Source organism: Mirounga angustirostris, unplaced genomic scaffold (genome assembly GCF_029215605.1).
Source record: "Mirounga angustirostris isolate CCGP_5_RB_7025 unplaced genomic scaffold, mMirAng1.0.hap1 SCAF_10, whole genome shotgun sequence".
In the NCBI taxonomy this organism is placed as follows: Eukaryota; Metazoa; Chordata; class Mammalia; order Carnivora; family Phocidae; genus Mirounga; species Mirounga angustirostris.
The window spans coordinates 47,409,041-47,430,091 of record NW_026991718.1 but is presented as its reverse complement, the minus strand read 5'-3'; the positions used below and the strand labels follow the sequence as shown (position 1 = coordinate 47,430,091).

The 21,051-nt window shown below is 50.6% G+C and overlaps 1 protein-coding gene across 1 annotated transcript in view; it reads right to left on the bottom strand.

The window, feature by feature from the left end:
* The window catches only part of EVA1A (eva-1 homolog A, regulator of programmed cell death), a gene marked incomplete at its 5' end in the record, with an annotated part of 47,675 nt that extends 36,574 nt beyond the window's left edge, over positions 1-11,101 (bottom strand). The window contains one exon of the mRNA XM_045884686.3: positions 10,831-11,101. Within this exon, the coding sequence (XP_045740642.2) occupies positions 10,831-11,101 (271 nt within the window). The remainder of the gene's footprint in view (positions 1-10,830) is intronic.
* Positions 11,102-21,051: the final 9,950 nt, after the last annotated feature.

The window sequence follows — 21,051 nt, the reverse complement described above, 5'->3', positions numbered from 1 at the left end:
GACCCTTCAGGTACTCCCACAGCCAGACAGTAGCACCAGTAGCTCTGTGGATATTTGGAGCATGAATACAAACCCTCATTCTTGGAATCAGTGGCAACATGTACATGGCCCCTTCCCATATCGGTAAATTCGGATTATGTGCAATTGGAAGAAAGCCATATGTAGGATTATATCATTGAGTCCACGTTTGCACTGAACTATGTGCTATCCTGGCCATATCCTCCTGAAGGACATCCTCTACTCCTTGTCTATTGAGGAAAGATGGGCAAGACTCCCGGGAGCTTTTTCCCCTCTGTCTCTAGGGAGAGTGTCCTGTCTGTCCATCACACCCATACCCAGCCAAAGGGTGAGAGACCTGGGTGGGACAGGATGGGGAGGAGGTTAGGCTGGAATGATCCTTCCCTGGATCACTCACACCATGTCCTCTAGTACTAAGGGAACCTTCAAGGTTGAAATGTGACTCTTGAAAGACGTACTGTTCACTTTTCTTGAAATCCAGAGGTCAAGATCAAGCAAATAATTCAGCTAAGTTGCTGCTTCATGTAGAGAAAAAAATATGCCAAGGCCATTTCCTGTGTGGCCTTTCTGATTCTGGACAGTGTCTCTCTGAAAGCCCCATCCATAAAGGCCCTCTGTGGAGGTAAGTGCATTTCTCTGAGATGTATCCAGGAAGAGCAAAGATGCCATTTCAACCAAGGCACATTCATGAAGTTGGCAGCCAAACCCTCATTCTAGCCTTGAGCCTCTGGGATGTCAGCACTGTGAACTAAGGCAGATCTGAATTTCTTGTTTAAGTCAGGCTCTTAACCCTCTGTGGCATCTACCTCTGGTCTGAACAACAAAAGAATCCTATGTATTAAAACACGGAGATTGTCTTTGGCTCTAGATAAATATATCTTCTCAGGGCCTGTTGGACCTGTGTCCTTTAAGCCTGGTAATAAAGCATTTATAAGAAAATGTCCGTCTTGTCCATTATTAAGAAATTCAATGGCAGTAGCCAAATCATCTAGGGTCATTCTAAGTGTAGGGTTGTCACCCCAGCAAACCACCTTATAATAGTCTTCCAATTCCTATAAGATCCAAGCAACTCTGTCTCCTGCAGATTCACCTTCACCCTGATCTCCTTTCCCAGCAGTGTGGGGATGGGGAGGGGCACCGGCTTTGAAATGGACAAGAGACACGTGATGTGGAGCCCTAGCACACTGTGCTCTCTCAGAGAATATTTCAAAGACGAATTCAGTAGATGATGTATTATACATGAATCTGATATGATCTGGATTTAAGCACACATGATGACTCACACTGGGCACTGTGAAAAACATTTTCTCTACTCCCCCTAACAAAAGCTAAAGATCAGAAACACCTATCAGGAGCTTCTTTAGTGATCTCCAAACAACCACATGGAAGCTGTCTGGAACATGGGGAGAAATATTAAAAATCAGTGTGAAAAAGAATAACACAGAGATTCTCCCAGTGTGTATACTGCATTTACGGCCACTCTGTGGGGCCCACTCTGGCTCCGTCCCTCCCCTTGTATATAATAACAGGTCTTTCCATCTCTGAAACACTCCCTCTACCCAAAACCTCTTTCCTGTTACTTCCAAAGCCAAGCTTCTAGAAAGAATTGCCTACACTTGGTATCACCACCTCCTTACCTCACATTTGTTCCTTAAGCCACTTCATCTTTCAAACTCCCCTCACCAAGTCACCAATAGCTCCCCTATTCGAAAATCCATGGATATTCCACTTCTTTTCTTAGTGGATTTCCACATCACTTGATGTAATTGATTCCTCCCTCCTGGACACTCTCCTCTTCCACACAGCAGTCTCCCATCTCCTCCCTGCCTCTCTGCCTGGCCCCTCTCCGCTGCCTACAAATGGAGAGCACAAGCCCGGATCTGACTGCCTGGGCTAATATCCCAGGTCTATTACTTATTGCTGTATGACCTCGGGCAAGTGACCTACTGTCCCTATGCCTCCATTTATTCATTTATAAAGCAGGTACAACAATCGTCTTCCCTGACAATGGTTGTTGAGAGGATTAAGGCACATCAAGTACTTAGAACACACAGTATAGACTCAAAAAGCATTAGCCATCCTAATTCTCTTCCCATGCTCTCTCTCTCCTTGGGCAACTGAGCCATACCATGATTTCATTACCTCTTGTTAAAAGTTTGCCCTTGAACCTTCTTTAAGACTTCTCTCCTGAATGTCAAACCTACAAACCATGTGCCCACTAGACTTGTCTCCCTGGCCATCCCTACGATGCTTCAAGTTCAGTTTGTCTGAAACTGAGCTCATCATCTTTTCCTGCAAATGCTGCTCCCTCCGTCCACCGCCCACCTCCCTCCTCCTCTTCCCTCCTCCTCCTCACCATCAAGTCTCCTAATGCATAGCCCCACTATCTTTCCTCTTGGTTGTCCAGGCCAAAATCCCAGAGCCATCCTAGACTCCTGCCCTTCCCTTACTCCCCCACGCAGTCAGTCACCAAACTCCATCAACTTTATTGCCAAAGTATTTCTTGAGCCTGTGCCCAAATCCCCACCCTTATGGCCAATGTCTCTAGAGCCTCATTATTTCTCACTGGATAACAATAAGTAACCATACTACTAAAAATAATTCTCACCGGGCGCCTGGGTGGCTCAGTTGGTTAAGCGACTGCCTTCAGCTCAGGTCATGATCCTGGAGTCCCGGGATCGAGTCCCGTATCGGGCTCCCTGCTCGGCGGGGAGTCTGCTTCTCCCTCTGACCCTCCTCCCTCTCATGCTCTCTGTCTCTCATTCTCTCTGTCTCAAGTAAATAAATAAAATCTTTAAAAAAAAAAATTAAAATAAAAATAATTCTCACCACTATTATCACATACGGATTATGAATCGGTCACGGTAGCAGACACCTCACATACTTCATCTACATAATTCTTTTTTTTTTTTTTTAAGATTTTATTTATTTATCTGAGACAGAGAGAATGAGAGAGACAGAGAGCACATGAGAGGGGGGAGGGTCAGAGGGAGAAGCAGGCTCCCTGCGGAGCAGGGAGCCCGATGCAGGACTCGATCCCGGGACTCCAGGATCATGACCTGAGCCGAAGGCTGCCGCTTAACCAACTGAGCCACCCAGGCGCCCTTCATCTACATAATTCTGAACACCACCCATCCATGACAGAGAAATTGGGAGTCCCTGTCTTCAGATGAGAAGACGGAAGCTCAGAGAGGTTTAATAAATAGCCTGTTACACAAAGACGCGAAGACATTGTGGGGCGGGGACATAGACAGGGGTCTGTCTGACTCCAAACCCCAGGCTTTTCCCACTCTTGAAACTACAATGGCGTCCTAACCCATCTTCCTGCCCCTATCTCATTCCTCTCCAATATCGGCTCTATCGCCAGAGGGGTCTATTTTTACAATGAAACTCTGACCCAGGCTCTCCTCTGTGTGAAATCCTGTAGTACCTCCCCAGTGCATACAGAATAAAATCCAAGTTCTTCAGCAAGACTCTTCCTGAAGTGGCCCCTTTGCTCCTTTACAGATCTGCCTCCCTTCTCTCCGTCCACACTCACTCCCTTGCTTTCTTGGAACACAGCCGCCTGCTCATCTGGCCGGGCAGTACCTCTTCCTGGTCTCTCTGCCTATGATGTCCTTCTCCTCCGCCTGGATCCCTCCATCTCAGCCTCCTGGACGCGTGTCCTCTTGGACTCACCTGCTATCCAAGCTGAGTGTTGGTGCCCCTCCCCTGGATGCCTACCACACTCAGTGAGTGTGTCTAGCACAGAATTTTCCAGTGGCACCACAGTCATTGATCGAGCGCCTACTCTATGCCAGAGCTCATGGTAGCCTCCAGGGATTCGGAAATCAAGACATACATGTCTTGCATTCAGACAACCTACTTTAATGAGAGAGACTGGATAGCAAAATGCTGAATTCCTATCTCTGCGTGTCCCATGTCCACGCTGGACTGCTGAGGTTCTTGAGCAAAAAGAGTATCTGGTTCTTCCCCGTGTCCCCAGGGCCTAGAACTGTGCCTGGCACACAGGGTGCGGCAAACACTGACAGCTTCAGCTGAGCAGACACAGCAAAGCCACAAAGCTGTCTCTGCGAGCGCAAGCCTACATCCCCAGGGACGCCCTCCACTGTCACGGGTGTCTAACTGTCCAGGTCAGTGTTTTCCATATTTCTGCAACATCCGCACAGTGCACCCTGCTTTGACACGCGGCAGGGTCTACTGCTGGAGAATCTCCAGGCCGACCATCCCTGCCCCATGTAGTCGACCCAAAGGGACCAGGTCCACACAGCAGAAAAGTGTCAGTGCCGACTCCCCTTCCAGTGCTCATTCTGCCCACCCACAGTCTCGCCGGCACATCTCACTGGAGCACGGAAGGGAGCTGCTGTCAGGGCGCGCTCATCCAAGTGGCACAAAGGACAGGAGCTTCCGGAAAATAATGCACGTGTCTTCCAGTAAGAGACCCTTCCTGCCCCTTCCCATGGGCTGCCGTGGCCTGTCTTGTCCCGACAAGGTGAGCGAGTAAAAGGACGCGTCAGCTGTGTTTGTGGAGGAAGACAGCTTAGGCAGCCCTTTTGATCGGGGTCTCTGTGCAGAAACAAGATCCCCTGACATCTGTTCCCGGTGGCTACTGAGCGTAGGAATGACACGGCAGGAGGGCACAGGGCAAAGGGGAGAGGCTTACGTTACAGCAGGTGTTTTGTAAAAAGCCTTCCTTCCCCACACAAGTTTACAGTTACTTCTCCGCTGAGCAGCATTTCCGCCTCCTCTCGCCTTAGAGGACAAAGTGCAAGCTGCCCGGATGATCAAAGACGAGGCGAGAGGGGGACAAAGGCGCTGATCCCCAGAGCAGAGAGCTGACAACTGCTTCCAACTCCCAGCAAGGCAAGGCTGCAGACACCAGGCAGGGGAGAGGAAAGGGGGAAAAAGGAGGAGGACGTGGTCATTCCCACTCCCAACTCACCCCCACAACCCACACACCTGGACTTGCCTTCTTGCAAACCAGATTTCCTAAAAGCATCTTCGATGATCACATGACCATCCCGAAACTGACTGCAGCAGTGGTGAAGGGCTTGGAGTGCAGCGGCCTGATGGGATCCCAGGTCTGCCTGTCAGCTGTGGGTGGGATCCTGATTCCTCCTCCAACACCCACCTCAGAAGGTGGTTGTGAGGGGCGCCTGGGCGTCTCAGTCGTTAAGCATCTGCCTTCGGCTCAGGTCATGATCCCAGGGTCCTGGGATCGAGCCCCGCATTGGGCTCCCTGTTCGTTGGGAAGCCTGCTTCTCCCCCTCCCACTCCCCCTGCTTGTGTTCCCTCTCTCGCTGTGTCTCTCTCTGTCAAATAAATAAATAAAATCTTAAAAAAAAAAAAAAAGGGTGGTTGTGAGGAGCAATGCCATGAAAGCAAGTCAAGTCCTTAACACGGGTGCTGGCACCCACCCCGGGGGCTACTATTAATTATCGCCTACTAGCCACTTGCCCCGGAGGGATGTTGCTCCTCAGAAGGGACCACCCCTCCCTCAGGCTCTGTTCCCTGACCCCATGAGGGAGCCTGCCTCTGCCCCCACGTCTTCTCTGTAGCGGCACTAGCACTCTGTGCCGTGTTGGTCGGGTTTCTTGTCTGTCTCTCCATTTAGGCATGAGCATCTTGGCGGTCAGGATGGGACTTACATGCTAGGACAATCATCCACTCATTTCTCACTTACTGAGTGCCTCCCACGTGCCAGGGGTCACTGAGTGGTGAGTAAATGAGGGAAGTCTTGGGATGACCTACAGAAACATCTATATCCATGGTCCAATCAGCAAGCATATGTACCCATCACCCGTGGTAAGCCCTTTGCAAACCGCTTTGGGGTCAAAGAGCACTGCAAAGGGGAAGACAGCTCGCACCCAGGGAACGTGGCAGCCCTGGCAGTTGATCTACGAGGCCACGTGCTGGATTTCCTGTAAAGCAGAGCTGATCAACAACCCCACCCCACCCCTCTCTCTCCTTTCCTCCTCCCTCCCTCTCTAAGTCCAGAGAAACCTAGCAATTGTTTCAGACTTTTGGATGCTCTAAAGGTAACGTTCAAAAGCCCAGACTCAGGAGGGGCCATCCACATAGTTCATCAGCCAGGGCTTGAAAAGAACAAAACAACCCACAACCACCATTGCAGCTTTGTTTGTGAGACGGGTTTCTTTGCTTACTGGATGTCCCTCCCACAGCCCCTGGGTTCTGGTCCCATTGCCCTGGAGGAAACAGGCCAGTAGAGACAGGAGAGCCATCATTCAAAGAGCTCAGTACACCTGAGCTTAAAATGCCCCCTCCATTGTCTCCCAACAAACAGGAATGGACTCCTGATGGCTGAAAATTTAGTCACACCCCCACCCAAGGCCCCATCACCAGCCCCCATCTTCACACACCTTGGCCTCTGTCAGGCCCTTCCTAGGATTTGTACCACATACATGCAGTTTCCTGTCTGTCGCACCCATGCTCACTAGTCCCCCACCACCCCCAAACCCAGCAAGCTCCTACTTCTCCATTAAGACCCAACTCCAATATCCTCTTCTCCCTGAAACCTCTCCTGACTCCCTCGTGGCTGGTGCCTTTTGGCCCCCAATTCTCTGCTCTTATCTCTTCTCCACTTGACAGTCTGATGACCTGTTCATGTGTCCCTCACACATCACGGACTATGACCATGATGATAAGGACCATGTCCTCTTCATGTTTGTGTCTCTGGCACCCAACACCAGCCACTCACCCCATGCATAGTCCAAACTCACCCTGACACTTAAGATCATGTAGTCTAAACCAAATGCTCCTTACAGCACCAAAAAGATTTTCACCTAGAGGCAGACAGTGGAGGTAGATTTCACAGGGAACACAGCCTAAGACCTGAAGAGCAGGAGGTAGCTTTCCCTAGAACCAGACACCCAAGCTTCATGAAGAATCTGCCTGCTGGTAGGTGAAGAGGTGCTACTCAAGATGGCAGCCAAGGTGTAATGTTCTGGGCCTCAGTGAAAATGCAGGTGATGCCCCAAAGATCTTGGGTCTGACCTTACTGCAGTCATTAGCACCCAGGGGAATCTGTTTCTCAGATCAGCCAGCTGGTGACCCAAGAGAGGGGCTGATGCCAGGAAGCAGTAAGAGTGTGGTGTCTGGAAGGGAGAAGGCAGTGCTACAGGGGACCTGAGGGGTCTCTAACATGTTGATGGACAGGGAGCTTCTCACCTTGCTCCATCCTCAAAGGCAACTTATTAGAGTATTTCTGTGATCCCTAACAAAACGCAAGGCCTTGCACATACTGGGTAACCTCATCCCACTGAAGTTTGGGGGACAACCTGCCAAAACGAGGCAAACTCAGGGGGACCATAGCTGTGTGGGTCAGCTGTGGAAAAAGCCAGAATACACAAACGTGCAGGTATTTGTGCAAGGCCATCTGGCCTACAGAGCAAGTGTCCAAGGGAATAGCGAGGAAGGGGCTCAGCTTTCAAAGGCAGTGCTGGATTCAGGGAAATCAAAGATTCCAAGTTGGTGAAGCGATCACCTGTAAACCTGGTATCCAGTATCACACGCAACTCAAATGGGAGGTCAGTGACCAGTTCCAGACCTGGTTCTCCAAAGCCCCCTGTGGGTCATTAAATTCTCTTAGCAGGTTTTCCCTTGACTATATAAATGGTCCGTTTAACACTCGGAGAGTAAATGTATTCTGAATCTGATCAAGGTAAGGTGGGAGACCCACCCATCACACGTTCGTTGACGGATTTCACCGACACTTACGTGCTGGCTGCGCACTGCAAGGGGCACGGGCTTGGAAAGGACAAGCTGGAGTCAGACAGCTCCTCACCCCGTCTGCGCCTCTCTCCCCCGGGCAGGTGTGCTGACCCCACGCCCTCCTCCCCAAAGACTTAGTGCTGTTCTGACCCTAACCCACGGCACACTTAAGGCTCCATTTAGCATCCAGTTCGCTGGTGCTGACCCAGCACTGCGACAGAGGACTGACCCCAGTGTGCTGTCTCTCTGAGGCTAGGCTCCAGGCAAGGAGGAGAGGAAAAGAACAGGAGCCGTGAAAATCATGGCCCAGTCATGGATCACAGGTGTGGCAGGGGTGGGAAATCCGGTGGACTTCGGCTCCTATCGACGCACACCACAAACCGCAGCTCGTGTTTACTGAGCGCTTACTCTGTGGGGAGGACCGAGCTAAACCCTCCACCTGCAGAGCGTGAAGCGCGTGAGCCACAGGCCAGACGTCCGTGTGAATCCTGGCCCTACCGCTCCTCCCCTGTGCGACTTGGTGCAAACTGCTTAGCCTCTCTCTGCCTCCGTTTCTTTGTCGGGAAAACAGGGCAACACCAGCTCGAACTTTAAAGGTTCGTTGTGAGGATTAAGTGAGTAAAAACATAAAATGCCAAACTTGAACCCTGTCCTGGCATGGAGTGGCAGTCAGTATTATCCCATCCGTTCGTTATGCCGGGCTGCAGTGAAGACAGATCATTTCTTCCCATTTGACCAATAAGGCTTTGAGAGACTGAGTCAGCTTGCCCAAGGTCACAGAGTGGATAAGTGGCAAAGCTGGGATTTGAACGCACGCAGCCTGACTCCAAAGCCCGCAAGCCTAACCACCACCACGAGTCCAGCACTGTGTTAGCTACGAGGTAGCCAGAGACCAGTGTGGGCATGAGCAAGGGATCCCTATGGGGAAGGGACACTGAAAGAAAAAGGCAGTGGAGGGCCCGAGCTGGGGCAGCAGGGAGTGACCAGGTTGCTTCGGGAAGTGAGGGCTGCTATGCTGGCAGTGGACTGGAGCTCAAGTCTCAGAGAATGATGAGGAATTTGCCAAGGAGGAGGAAGGGCATTCCAACAAGTCGGCACCTAGAATACCAAGACAGTAAGTTGGGTGGTGGTATGGCAGGCACCTCAAGATGGGAACTAAGGCGAGGCTGGGAAGGTAAGGTGAGGCCTTACCATGAACAGCCATGTGAGCCAACGTCGGAGGTAAGATGGGACCCTGCAGGACAGCGATTCGCAAACTTGAGTCTGTACGGGATCTAGCTTGGTTGCTTGTAAACCACCCACAGCTTCCCATCCCTTCTGTTAGCCCTGGGGAGCCAATGACCATATTAAGACAATGCAGTCGCATGGTCTGCTGTGGTTTGAACAACAGAATTCTGGTGCTGGACTGAGAGGAGATCTGGGGACAGAAGCTGGTATAATCGGCCAAACTGGAGCAGATAAGAAGATGAGAGCTGGGAATAATAGCACCCTTCATGGACTGATACATTACACCAGGGTTTCTCCACTCAGCACCACTGACATTTGGGGCTGGCTAATTCTTTGCTGTGGGAGGCTGTCCTGAACATTATAGGCTACTCAGCAGCATCCCTGGCCCCTGCCCACCAGACGAACAGCATCCTCCCCCACTTACATGTTGACAGCCAAAAATGTTTCCAGACGTTGCCAGATGTCACTTGGGAGGCTAAAATGGAAACCCCGGTTGAGAACAACTGCTTTAAATCCTCCCATCCCTACTTTACAGATGAGGAAGTCCAGCTGCAGAAAGAAAGGTACAGGAGGGCCTCAGCCAGACTCACACGCTGGTGGTCCGTCTCCAGGGCCTGGGCTCTTAGCCACTGAGCTGAACTGCCTGTCCAGAAAGAGATTCAGGCCAGCCTTCTGGGGCACAATTATGTATTTCTTGAGAGACTGGATGATGAGAAGAGGATGAAAGAGTTAGGTTCAAAGGTGAAACGTCAGTGCTTGCCACTGAACTGTGAAGACAGTAGGTACTAAATAAATCGTTTGGATTTGACTAGAATCAAGATGCATTTGCTCAAAAAAGAAAAAGCCTGATTCTCCATGGTATGAGCCAGCGGTAGATGACAGGTTCCTGCTCACTCTGGATAGAGGAAACTCTCTGTAGGGCTGGACATGGGATGTGTGGTATAAATCAGCTGGTACCCAGATCCTAGCTGGGCCCCTTCCCAGCTGTGTGGCCCTGGGACACATTACTTAACCTCTCTGCGTCTCATTTTGCCCGTCTGTAAAACAGGGGGAGGACTCCCTACTCAGAGGCTTGATGATGTGAGAATTCAGGCAGTTAATAAGAGCAAAACGGCAAGCGGGCACGATGCCGTTGGCCCTCCTCTCCCTCAGAGAGCCATCCTCATTACCTCCCCGCCTCCCTCGCGCCCGGGATTCAGTGCTCCCCCCACTCCTTCCAATCCTGGGGAACCGGGCCAGAGCGGCAAGGAGCGGACTGTGCCCCTCTCCACCAGCAGAGCGTCCCACTGAGGCTTTAGGGGGCGCCAACAGTCTTTCGACTCCCCAGTGCGCTCTGATTTCAGGGTCCTGGGGGGTCGCCAAAAGCGCACGGCGAGCTGGGTGCCTCCAAAGGGAGCGAGATCCGTGAGTTTCAACGCGCGCCCCAGAAATTTCGGGCAGGTTCGCACCCGGCAGGCCCGGGGTCAAAGGCAGTCACTGCCGCGGGCCGGCCCGCTCAGCCCAGGCTCCCGAGGCGGAGGAGGAGCGAAGCGCCGAGATTTGGGCAGGACCCGCTCTCCGAAGCCAGGCTGCAGAGGCAGAGAGCAGAGTTTGCGGATCGAGAAAAAGAAGCTGGGGGCGGGGGAAGCAAAGGGAGAAGAAGAGGAAGAGGAGGCAAAAAAAGAAAGGGCTGGGAAGCCGAGTTCTCTGGGGGACCCAGCCTGCAACACCTGGGCTGGGGGTCAGGAACAAAGCAGCGGCTTCAGGTCAGAAGTGCTCTGGGTGTTTCCGAAGAGAGGCGCTCCGGGGAGGCCCAGGCTGGCTGGGGATGCCTGGCGCCCCTGCGCCCTGGGCGCGCTCTCGGGCGCCGCTTACCTTCGCCGGGGCCGCCGGCGCGCACTTCCGGGGGCTGCGCTCGGGGCGCGCCGGGCCGAGCCGGGGGACCCGGAGCCGATCGCCGCGGGGAGGAAGCGGCAAAGCGGCGCCCGGGACTTGGGCGGGCGCTGACGCCTTGGAGAGAAATCCCAGTGGAGGAGCCGCCGGGGCCGGCGCGGGGCGCGGGGTCCTGGCCTCGGCGCTCACGGGCTGTCGCACCGAGCCCCGCAGACGCTGGAGGAGCCCGAGTCAGTGGGAGGAAAAGGTTGTCTCATTTCCTTCGGTCTCCCCCCTCCTCCACCCCCTCGGCTCCGGACCTGCCCTCCCTCTCCCCCGCCCCCTTCCCCAAGCCCGCGGCCCTTGTGGGCGAAGGAAAGACGCGAAACCTGAACGGCTGCGGCGTGCGGCGCCTCCTTCCACGCCAAGTTAGTTCCCGCTCCCCAACTCCTGCCTGCCTGCGCGCGCTTCCGACCCTTTCCAGGGCCCCGCAAGGTTCCCCATCGGCAGTCTCCACCCTGTCCCGGAGCTCTAGCCTTTTCCCCCTGCTGGGACGAGTCCAGATCTGAAAGCAGATCTCCAAGCTCTTGCCAGCATCCATCCTCTCATTCCTGTCCCGTCGCCTGCTTTGAGCCCCGATTAAACCACCCAACCCAGACAGGATATTAGTACTTACTTTGTTAAATTTGATCAACTTTTTTTTTTTTTCCAGTGGGGTGTTTAAAGCCTGATGCATAATCTCGAAGGAATGTTCATTTTGATCAGAAGGAGAGTAGCTGAGGTCTTTGTTTTTTGGCCTTGCTCGTTCAGAGTTGAGGTTTTGTTTGTTAAATTCAGCAACTGTTTATTGAGAGCCCGATCTGCGTTGAGCTGGGCGCTGGAAACGCAGAGATGAACCAGAAGGGCATGTTGTTCCTTGACAGTCGTCGTCGGCGACAGGTACAAGCACAGAGGAGGTCCAGGGATGCGGTGGTCTCTTAAGAGAGAGGTCAGGGACTGGAAGAGCCTTCTGTGGAGTAAAGACAGCATGGGCAGAGGCAAGAAGGAATGAGAAAGCCCCATGAGGAGGCCGTCTGGCAGAGAACGTGGCCAGAGCGGGGACCGGTGGTGGGGAAACAGGGAAGAGAATGTCGAATCAGTCCATCAAGAAAGGATAGGAGCCGCAGGGAGCAGTGGGGTGGAATTGACAGGACCTGGTGACAAGAGCTGCTGGGGGCAGATAAGGAGAGGATGAGGGGAAGAGGTAACTTCCACACCTCAGGCTGGAGTAACCAGTGACCAGTGGATGAACAGAATCCACATGCCTTTTGGCTCTGCTACCCAAGGGTGGGTGTTCCTGAGATCGGCAGTATTGACATCAACTGGTAGCTTATTAGAAATCGGGACTTGCCAGTCCCACTTGACCTACCGAATCAAAATCTACATTTTCACAAGATCTCCAGAGATTCAGATATGCACGAGAATTTTGGGAGCACTGCTCTCTAGACCACTGACCGTGTACTGGAATGACTGTATATTAGACTGTGAAGCCCCTCCTGTATATTAGACACACCTGGGGAGCTTTAAAAACTAGTATGAGGCCCCTGCCGCACCCCCACAAATACTTATTTACCTGGTTTGAGGTGATCTCCTTTGAAATGCTTTCCAGATGATCTAATACAGTCAGAGTTGAGAACCACTGTTCTAGACTTGTTCGAGAACTACTTCATTTAACCTTGAAATGTACCTCTTCAGAAAGGGAAAGAACACCCATGTGTAAATGAAAACTTAAAGACTAGTTATCTTGCTCTCACACAGAGTCAACTGGTCTGCTGGAAAGGGCCCTTGTTTCCTAAACTTAATCAGGAAAGCAGATTCTAGCCTCAGATGGCCCCTAAATTACTCTCCGGACTTGGGCACGTACTCCCCTCTCAGGCCTTAGGCTCCTTATCTGTAAAATACACACCTGACTAACTTGCAACGTGCCACGATCAGAGCTTCTAACTCTCCAGCTTTATCAGCAGGCATGGAAGGCGGTGTTGACAAGTGGGTTTTCCTGGTTTTAGTCTTATGTGCACCGGCCCCATGCACAGCCATGCATGAACAAGAGGAAGCCAAGGATTGTGTGCTGAGCACAGGGCCACACACATAATTGGTGTTCAATAAACGTATGCCAAATGTACGAATAAATAATTAAATACACTGATGCCAAGAGATGGCATAGACTTACCATAGTCTGGCCCTAATCCGGGGCCTCTTCATTTGTCCCCCTAAACTGGAGGAAGGACATCTGGAAATACTCTGACCCATGAACCTAGCTTTGGATTTAAAACAACTGCTGTTAAGAACTGCTAACATTTGTTGAATACTTAGTGCACACAGGCCTTGGGCTAAATACCCTGCTTAGGATCAGCTCATTTCATTATAATGAAGAAGGTACTGTGGGGCCCCTGCACCCCAGCTGGTTGTAGGAACCACAGATATAGAGGCACCCCCTGCCTCTGGTTGTGCAGCTCAACATAGACTCCTGAGCCCTCTTGGGGGTCTTCTGTGGGTCATTCTCCAGAACATACGTCCTTGCGTAGAGACCAGCTTTGAAGGGGTGGCTCTGGAGTGACTGCCCCAGGGTCCTACAGAAACAGATGTGTCCAGAAGCTACCCCAGGCAGCCCATGGGCAGCTACGGCTGAGACTCCTGCAAGCTACTGGCTTCGTGGCCGCGCACGCGCGTGCATGTGCGTGCCTTTTACGTGGACTAGCCTCTCAGTGGCCAGACCCTGCGCCCGGCCTTTTCACCTGTATTTCTTTCCATCCTCGCGGCGTCTTGACAGATGAAGCGCTCCTGTTTTCTTATTTTATAAACGAGACTACTGAGGCATCATGAAGGGAAGCTCTTTTTTGTGCCTGCGGCTCTTCTAGTACCCCATCCCCCGCCACCCCTGTCCCCCGACCCTGCCCCTTCCAGGGAAAAGAGAGTCCTTCCTTCAAGTCCCATTCATTTGTATGGTTACACATCATCAAAACTCTCTATGCCTCATTTTCCCACCTGAAAAATAGTTGTCCGTGATTGCCTTTTTATTAAGGTCCTGTGTGTGTGGCTTGACACCCCATAGCCTGAGAGGAAGTAAGGGGATGTAACCTGCAGACTGAGAGAAATTGAAAGTAAGTGGGGCTATTTATCCCAAGATGAGATCTACTTTCCATCTCTAGGAGGACATAATGAAAGAATAGCGTGACACCGGGGCAGTGTAATGGGCGGCTCAGTCGGTTAAGCGTCTGCCTTCAGCTCGGGTCATGATCCAGGGTCCCGGGATCGAGCCCCGCGTCGGACTCCCTGCGTCCCCGAGGGTCCGCTGGACTGACCTGAAGGGCGGAGGTGGGTGAGAACACAAGGCAGGGGTGAGATCCAGAGGACTAGCTGGGCAGGGACAGAGGCAGGAGGGAGTCTGTCTGCACAGGTACGGCGTGCAGCTCTAGTTCCAGCCCGGGGTGGGGAGTTAGAAAAAGGTTCATCCCAGGAAACCGGGGCATGAAGTAACCATGGCATGGTCCAGGCCCGGGGCTGTGGGTTGGGCTCTAGTGTGAGCAGCCTCGCTGGTGTGGCCGCCAGCAGGCCTGATCCTCCCTGTAGAGGATGCAGGAACCTCAAGGCGCTGGTGCTCAGAGCGGGGCTCCACCACCCCACACGCTGGTGTCGTGGGCTACAGCACAGCCAACTCAGGACAAGGTCCCTTCAGTTAGCCCAGAGGACATGTGGTCATTTTAACCATCAGTGTGGCGGGTCGGGGGCGGGGGTGCTGTGGCATTCCTTTGGCAACATCCTGATGCCAGGATTGTGTAGGAGCATCCCTATGTGATCCCTCGCTGAGCCCATGGATTTGCTTCTGTTTGCCCAGGCCCCCAGACGCGTTCCTGCTGGTGCCAGTTCCCAAACTCCCATCCGTGTTGCTATGACAGCAATATGACCATTTTACCCAAAGTTCACTGTGGCAGATTTTTACTACTGCTGTTGCCTCAAACAAAAATATGACCTCAGACTTTGATTATCCCCATTTTATTGTTAAGGAAATTAAGGCCCAACACCCAAAGGCAGACACCAAAAAAAAGCCAAGCTACCAGCTGACCTAAGGTGAGACCTTCATGCTCCTATGGTTCCACCCGAAAATAAGCTGCAATGAGGTATGTCTAGATATGTCCTCACCCCAAACCCGTGTGTCCCCGTGTGACCCATTTATCTATCAATGCAGTTCAGTTAACTGTCATTTCCTGGAGACCACCTGCCCTTCACAGGAAATTGTCCAAACACTGTAGACAACGTACACTTGACACTCAGTCCTCACTCGGGGAGCGTTTTAAAGTAACAGGCTGAGCTTCAGACCAGACCAACTGAATCAGAATCTCTAGAGGTGGGACTTTTTTTTTTTTTTTTCTTTTTAACTTCTACAGGTAATTAAAATATGCAGTCAGTTTTAAGAACCACTTCTGTAGGAAATGCGGAGACAAAATCTAGGTCCTAACAGATGAGAAATTTACAAAACAGTAAGAAGCTCAATCAAGTAGAGGATGGTTTCCAAAAGTCATCAGGAAAAGGAAAATATTGAAATCACTCCCTTGTCCGAAGCACGTTAAGACAATGCCAAACTGACAAAAATCCCTAGATTGATCTCAGCCTTGAGTGAGTGAGGTCATCCCCACATGGTCAAGGGTAGGAAATCTGGTTCCATCCCAAGAAAGTACAAATGATTGAAACCAGAATCCTTGCCCCTTCTCCTATGGCACTGCTATTTACAAGAAGCCTTCAAAAGTCCAGTGCTTATGAATTCCAGAAGTAGTAAATGATCTCCAGGAGCGTCAGAGCAAGGCAGTCATGTAAACTGAACAATGAAAGACAAAGGAAATTGCCTCATGGCCCAGTGAGAGGCTAATGGATGTGCAGACGGAGACACCAATGTGTCACCATTAATGATGTCACTTCGGGAAAATCGGGAGGATGAGTTGTTTTTTTTTTTTTTAATGCTTTGCCCTATGGTCATTTCACATTTACTCATCTTACAAAAGTGAGCTTGAAAAGAAAATGGGTACTTGTATAAAATGTGAGTTTGGAGAAGCAGGACGATTTCTTTTTCTTTCTTTTTCTGAACGCACTGTCTCACTTTTGCCATCACATTCCCTGGCAAAGCAATGGGATTTCTGTGAAGGCCCACGGATAGTCATTTAACCAGATGGCATTTCAGTTCATTCATTCCATGACAGCCTGCCGAGATGAAACCACTCCTTCGATAGTATCAGCTACTAATGCCTCCCAGACACCTCCCAGACACGGAAGCACGGAACACATCCAGGACAAACTTTCACCAGCTTTGTACAAGTTCTAATGGATGCGTTTAATCACCAAATCAATCAATATTGAGGGTTATGTCCTCTCTGAAGTTCTAGTTCCCAGATGTGTACAACCAAATTATAATATCCACGTTCCCAGGCTTTCTCTGCCTTTTCCCCAAGTGAAGTTTTACCTGTACACAGGAATATGAGGGGATGCTGGGCACACCAGTCAGGGTTTTCAAAGAAATTTTAATAGAATATAAAAACCCAAGAAATATAAACCAAACAGATGGGTCCCCCCGCGCCACCTGCTAATAAGAGTGCTAATCACCTCCCCCCCTTTTCTTAAAATGCTTTGTGCTCAAAAGGGATGAGAGAATGAGAAGAAAGCATCAGTGAAGCATGGTCTCTCCTCTGTTTCAAAGTGGAGGCTTATCTCTTATTGAATTATTTCCTCCCGGGCCCCAGTCAGAAGAGCTGAAGTCTAAATACTCTTGGCTCAACCACTGTGTCTTACTCGGAGTACTGGAGTAGAAATCAAAATATTTCTCTAGCCAGTGGCTGTTGCCCAATACAACCTTACCTCTGATTAATGATGGGTCTTGAATCAACACATATCCACCAGTTAAACCATAAACATAGCTTAGTATAAATTTTGTGTCTTCCCCCCCCCCCCTCCATTTTCCATAGGGAGATTCTCACGTGCGGGCTGACACCTCCTTTCCTTCCTTCATTTCGGCCAACAGGGTTAAATAAACATGAACGGAACTTCAATAAATCATCCATATAAACACTCTCTCTAACCAATAGGAAGCCACTGTAAAAGTGAGAGTTTTCAATTATAAAAACATGAAAAGATGGAACTGTGAAGCATGCCTAATGAAATAGCTAATAGTTAATCTCTAAGACAAGGCAAGTTAGACCTTCTGGCCACAATATATATGACCCTAAAAAGTATCTAGAAGATAAATATCTTTCTACTTTTCTATTGAAAATATCATAGACTCATTATAAAATGGAGACATTGTACTATAATTTTAGTCTCATGACCTGTTAAAAAATTACACTTCAGATGTGGCAAATAAAAAGGCACATTTTTAGAGAAATAAGAAACACTAGAGTTCCAAACAAAGTATAAAATTTAAATTAAAGGGGCACCTGGGTGGCTCAGTCGGTTTAGCGACCAACTCTTGGTTTCGGCTCAGGTCACGGTCTCAGGGTCGTGAGATGGAGCCTGGCATCAGGCTCCACACTCAGCCCGGAGTCAGCTTCAATTTCTCTCTCCCTCTCCCTCTGTCTCTCCTGCTCATGTGTGCTCTCGCTCTCTCTCTCAAATAAATAAGCAAATTTTTTAAAAATTTAAATTAAAGTAGCTCAACCTACCGGCATAATTGAACTGGACATTGAGTCCTCTTTCAGCGCTCCCTTACAAGACTACCTGCAGCGGTTCTAAATTCCTCCAAGACTTGTTTCCTGTGACCGAAAGGTGTGAGCTTGAGAAAGTCATAAGCAAATTAGAGTGAGTTGGTCTGAAAGATAAGTGGGCAAACGTAGGACAGACGACAAAACGTACCCAACTCTTCATTTCCCTGAAGAGAGTGCACCCGCCAGATGGTTGAGGGGGCCCCGAACTTGTGCCCACCCTGCAGCACATCATTTACCCTGTTCTCTGGTTCATAAATTTCATGGTAGCAAGTTCTGGAACATGGTGTCCTTATGCACAGGTGTGCTAGATGTAATCGAACCAAATGGATGGCAGTCTGTTCATTAACCCGGTGCTTAAATCGGAGTGATTTCCATCATTAAACTGATACTTGCCACCGGCGACCCGTCAGCCCTCTGTGTCTGGGCACAGTGGATGGAGTTTGGGATCTACTTTGGATGTGAACAAGGAGTCTAAGATTAGGATCCTAACAGAAGAAGAGATAATAAATGAAAATGAAAGGCTTGGTTCGTTTGCTTCCCTTAAATGTCCACACCTGGCATTCTTCAAATTAGCGGGTTTGATTAATATATTTACCATACAATCCATTGGCTTTATTTTTAACGGTTTACTGCAGAAAACAGGCTTTCCAATAGAAGAAGACATCCTTATTCCTGTTTTTGTTTTAGCTGCCTACATTCACTGAGGGGAATCGCAGTGTTGTTCTGTGCTGGGGGTGGGGGTGAGAGTGGGGGGCGGGAGGATGGGGGGTGTGGTTGGGGGAGGGGTGGCTGTGAGTTTCGGAGGGTGTGCATCCTGACTGGAAGCTAGGGAGTTCTGCAGAAAACTGCAGAAAACCCATCAGAAGCATAGGGTTTGCTTGTGATGAGATGTGCAGAACGACAGAGCTTCCACGCAGATGTGTGACCTGAACCCCCCCCGCCCCGGGCACATGAGAAGTTTGGTCCGGTCAGGGGTCTTGGCTGTGCCTCAAGCCCCTGCTTGCCAGAACTTTCTTCCTCACGCTACTACCTCGTCCCTTGTCTTTGATCCTCCCAATTGCCTCCTTCCCCTCAAGCCTGACCGTGCCTGAACCTGCTCCATCATTTAAAGCACATTAATAAATTATTATTAGATAAGTTTTCTACATTATGTACCCATGTATTGATACTTTTCCATATATTTCTTTTCATAACCAAATGTCTCAGACAAATGGGTGTGTTTACTACCATTACTTTCTTAACCTCCACTCAATCCTCAACTCACTGTCGTCTGGTCTGTCCCCAGCCCTCCACTGAAACTGCACTCGCCCACATCACCAATAGCCCGCAAATGTCAAACTCCAGGGGCCGTCCCTAAGCTGGTGTTGCTGATCTCCCTGCAGGACTGCCCACTCTTGGCCCCTTCTGTCTCCACACCCTTCCCCCCTCACTTCCGAGCTTGTCCATCTCCTACGACCCCTCCTACCTTTGTGATCCTTCCTTCCTCGTGACCTTCCTTAGCTGGCTTTGCTTCGTAACGAACACATCTATCCTCGTCACTAAAATCCTTCTGGGGTCTCCCACCTCTTCCCGGATGAAGTCTAGATTCCTTAGCCTGGGATGCAAAGCCCTTTGGGGCGGCCCCTACCTGCCTCTCCCACTCATCCAGTAACAACCTGTCATGCTTTCACCAGATCAGCCTCTTCACAGTCTCCCAAACATGTCATTGCTGTTTCACGCTTCTCTACCTTTGTACAAAATGTTCTCGACTCCACCCCCATCCTCCCCTAAGGAATTCCAGTTCATCTTTTAAGACTCAGAACAAAGGTGAGCCATTCTGAGTAGGCTTCCCTGCCCCCGAAGAGAGGCAGCGCTCCCTCCCGAGAATCTACAGCCTTGGGGACACGTCTCCCTCATGAGCTCTGCACCGTTGTCTCACCGGGATCCCAGTCTCACCAGCACAGTAGGTGCTTGTCCATCTGGCTCCAGAATTTGGCACAGTGCCTAGCACCTAGTAGGGGCTGCTACATGATGAGGGTGCAAGAGACATCCCACACTTCTTTTATTTCTTTACATTGCATTTGATTTGCCCTGAGCTTCCTACTCTCTCCATGGGGAAATGTAATCTCAGTCATTATTGGGGGCATGCCAGCTTCTCAGGGTCAGGAGAAGGTCCCTGGTGACTTAGACCATTAAGAAGATGCAAAGAGGTCCTCCAGACTCGGTCTATACTAGTCACCACATCTAGGTTTATTGTCCAAGCCTGCATGGAACCAGGAGGCAGGTTCTGTCTGCTGAGGCCTGGGCCTTGGAGTTTTTTCCCCACAGATGTTCTCAAGGCCACAGCCCTGAATGTCTAGTTATTTCTACACCCCCATCACCCCTCCTGCCCCAAGCAGCACCCATCGTGGGTGCTGTGGGAAAGCAGGGTCCAGGTGTTCAGAAGTCATGAACACCCCAGTGATCCCGTCCTTAGTTTCCTGTTCAGGGACTCCCTAGCTTCCAGTCAGGATGCACACCCTCCGAAACTCACAGCCACCCCTCCCCCAACCACACCCCCCATCCTCCCGCCCCCCACTCTCACCCCCACCCCCAGCACAGAACAACACTGCGATTCCCCTCAGTGAATGTAGGCAGCTAAAACAAAAACAGGGGGCGCCTGGGTGGCTCAGTTGGTTAAGCGACTGCCTTCGGCTCAGGTCATGATCCTGGAGTCCCGGGATCGAGTCCCGCATCGGGCTCCCTGCTCAGCGGGGAGTCTGCTTCTCCCTCTGACCCTCCCCCCTCTCATGTGCTTGCTCTCTCTCATTCTCTCTCTCTCAAATAAATAAAAATCTTTAAAAAAAAAAAAAATAAAAAAATAAATAAAACAAAAACAGGAATAAGGATGTCTTCTTCTATTGGAAAGCCTGTTTTCAAAGACAAGGGCCCCCCAAAACAAGGGCTCACCAGGGTCTTCCCACCTTCCTGAGGCAGAGGAGAGAAGAGTACAGCAAAGAGAATGAGACATAAAAGAACATCTCAATAAATTATTCTGCCACGTAACCTTCAATGAATTTGTTTCCTCACTTAATTAAAAGCAGAAATGTCCGTGAAAAACAACAAGAATGAACTTGCTCTTCCAAAGAAAGACACCTCCACCGGGCAGCCCTCCTCGTTCCGAAGAAGCCTCCTTACCCCTCCCCCCAGGGAGGGAGGCCTGGAGTCTCTGGGATCCGCCCCTCTGTGGCCCAGGACACCACTCACATGGCCAAGCTTACTGGAGCTGCCGACTTGGATTGCTGACGCGGGCATTTACAGCGGCAGCTGCACTAACCCACTTTCTCTCCTGGATGATTTTAATCTCTTTAATTTTTGCCCAGCCTGTGAGAAAACTGAAAGCGCGGCTGGGAAGGGGCGGGAGATAGAAGTTGCCAGTCAGGAGCCGAGTGGTGGTTAAATCCCATGGGAGGAAATCCTTTCAGGAAAACAAGCATTACTAGTGAGGACAAAGCTGCCAATGTAACTTTGTTCCAAGAAT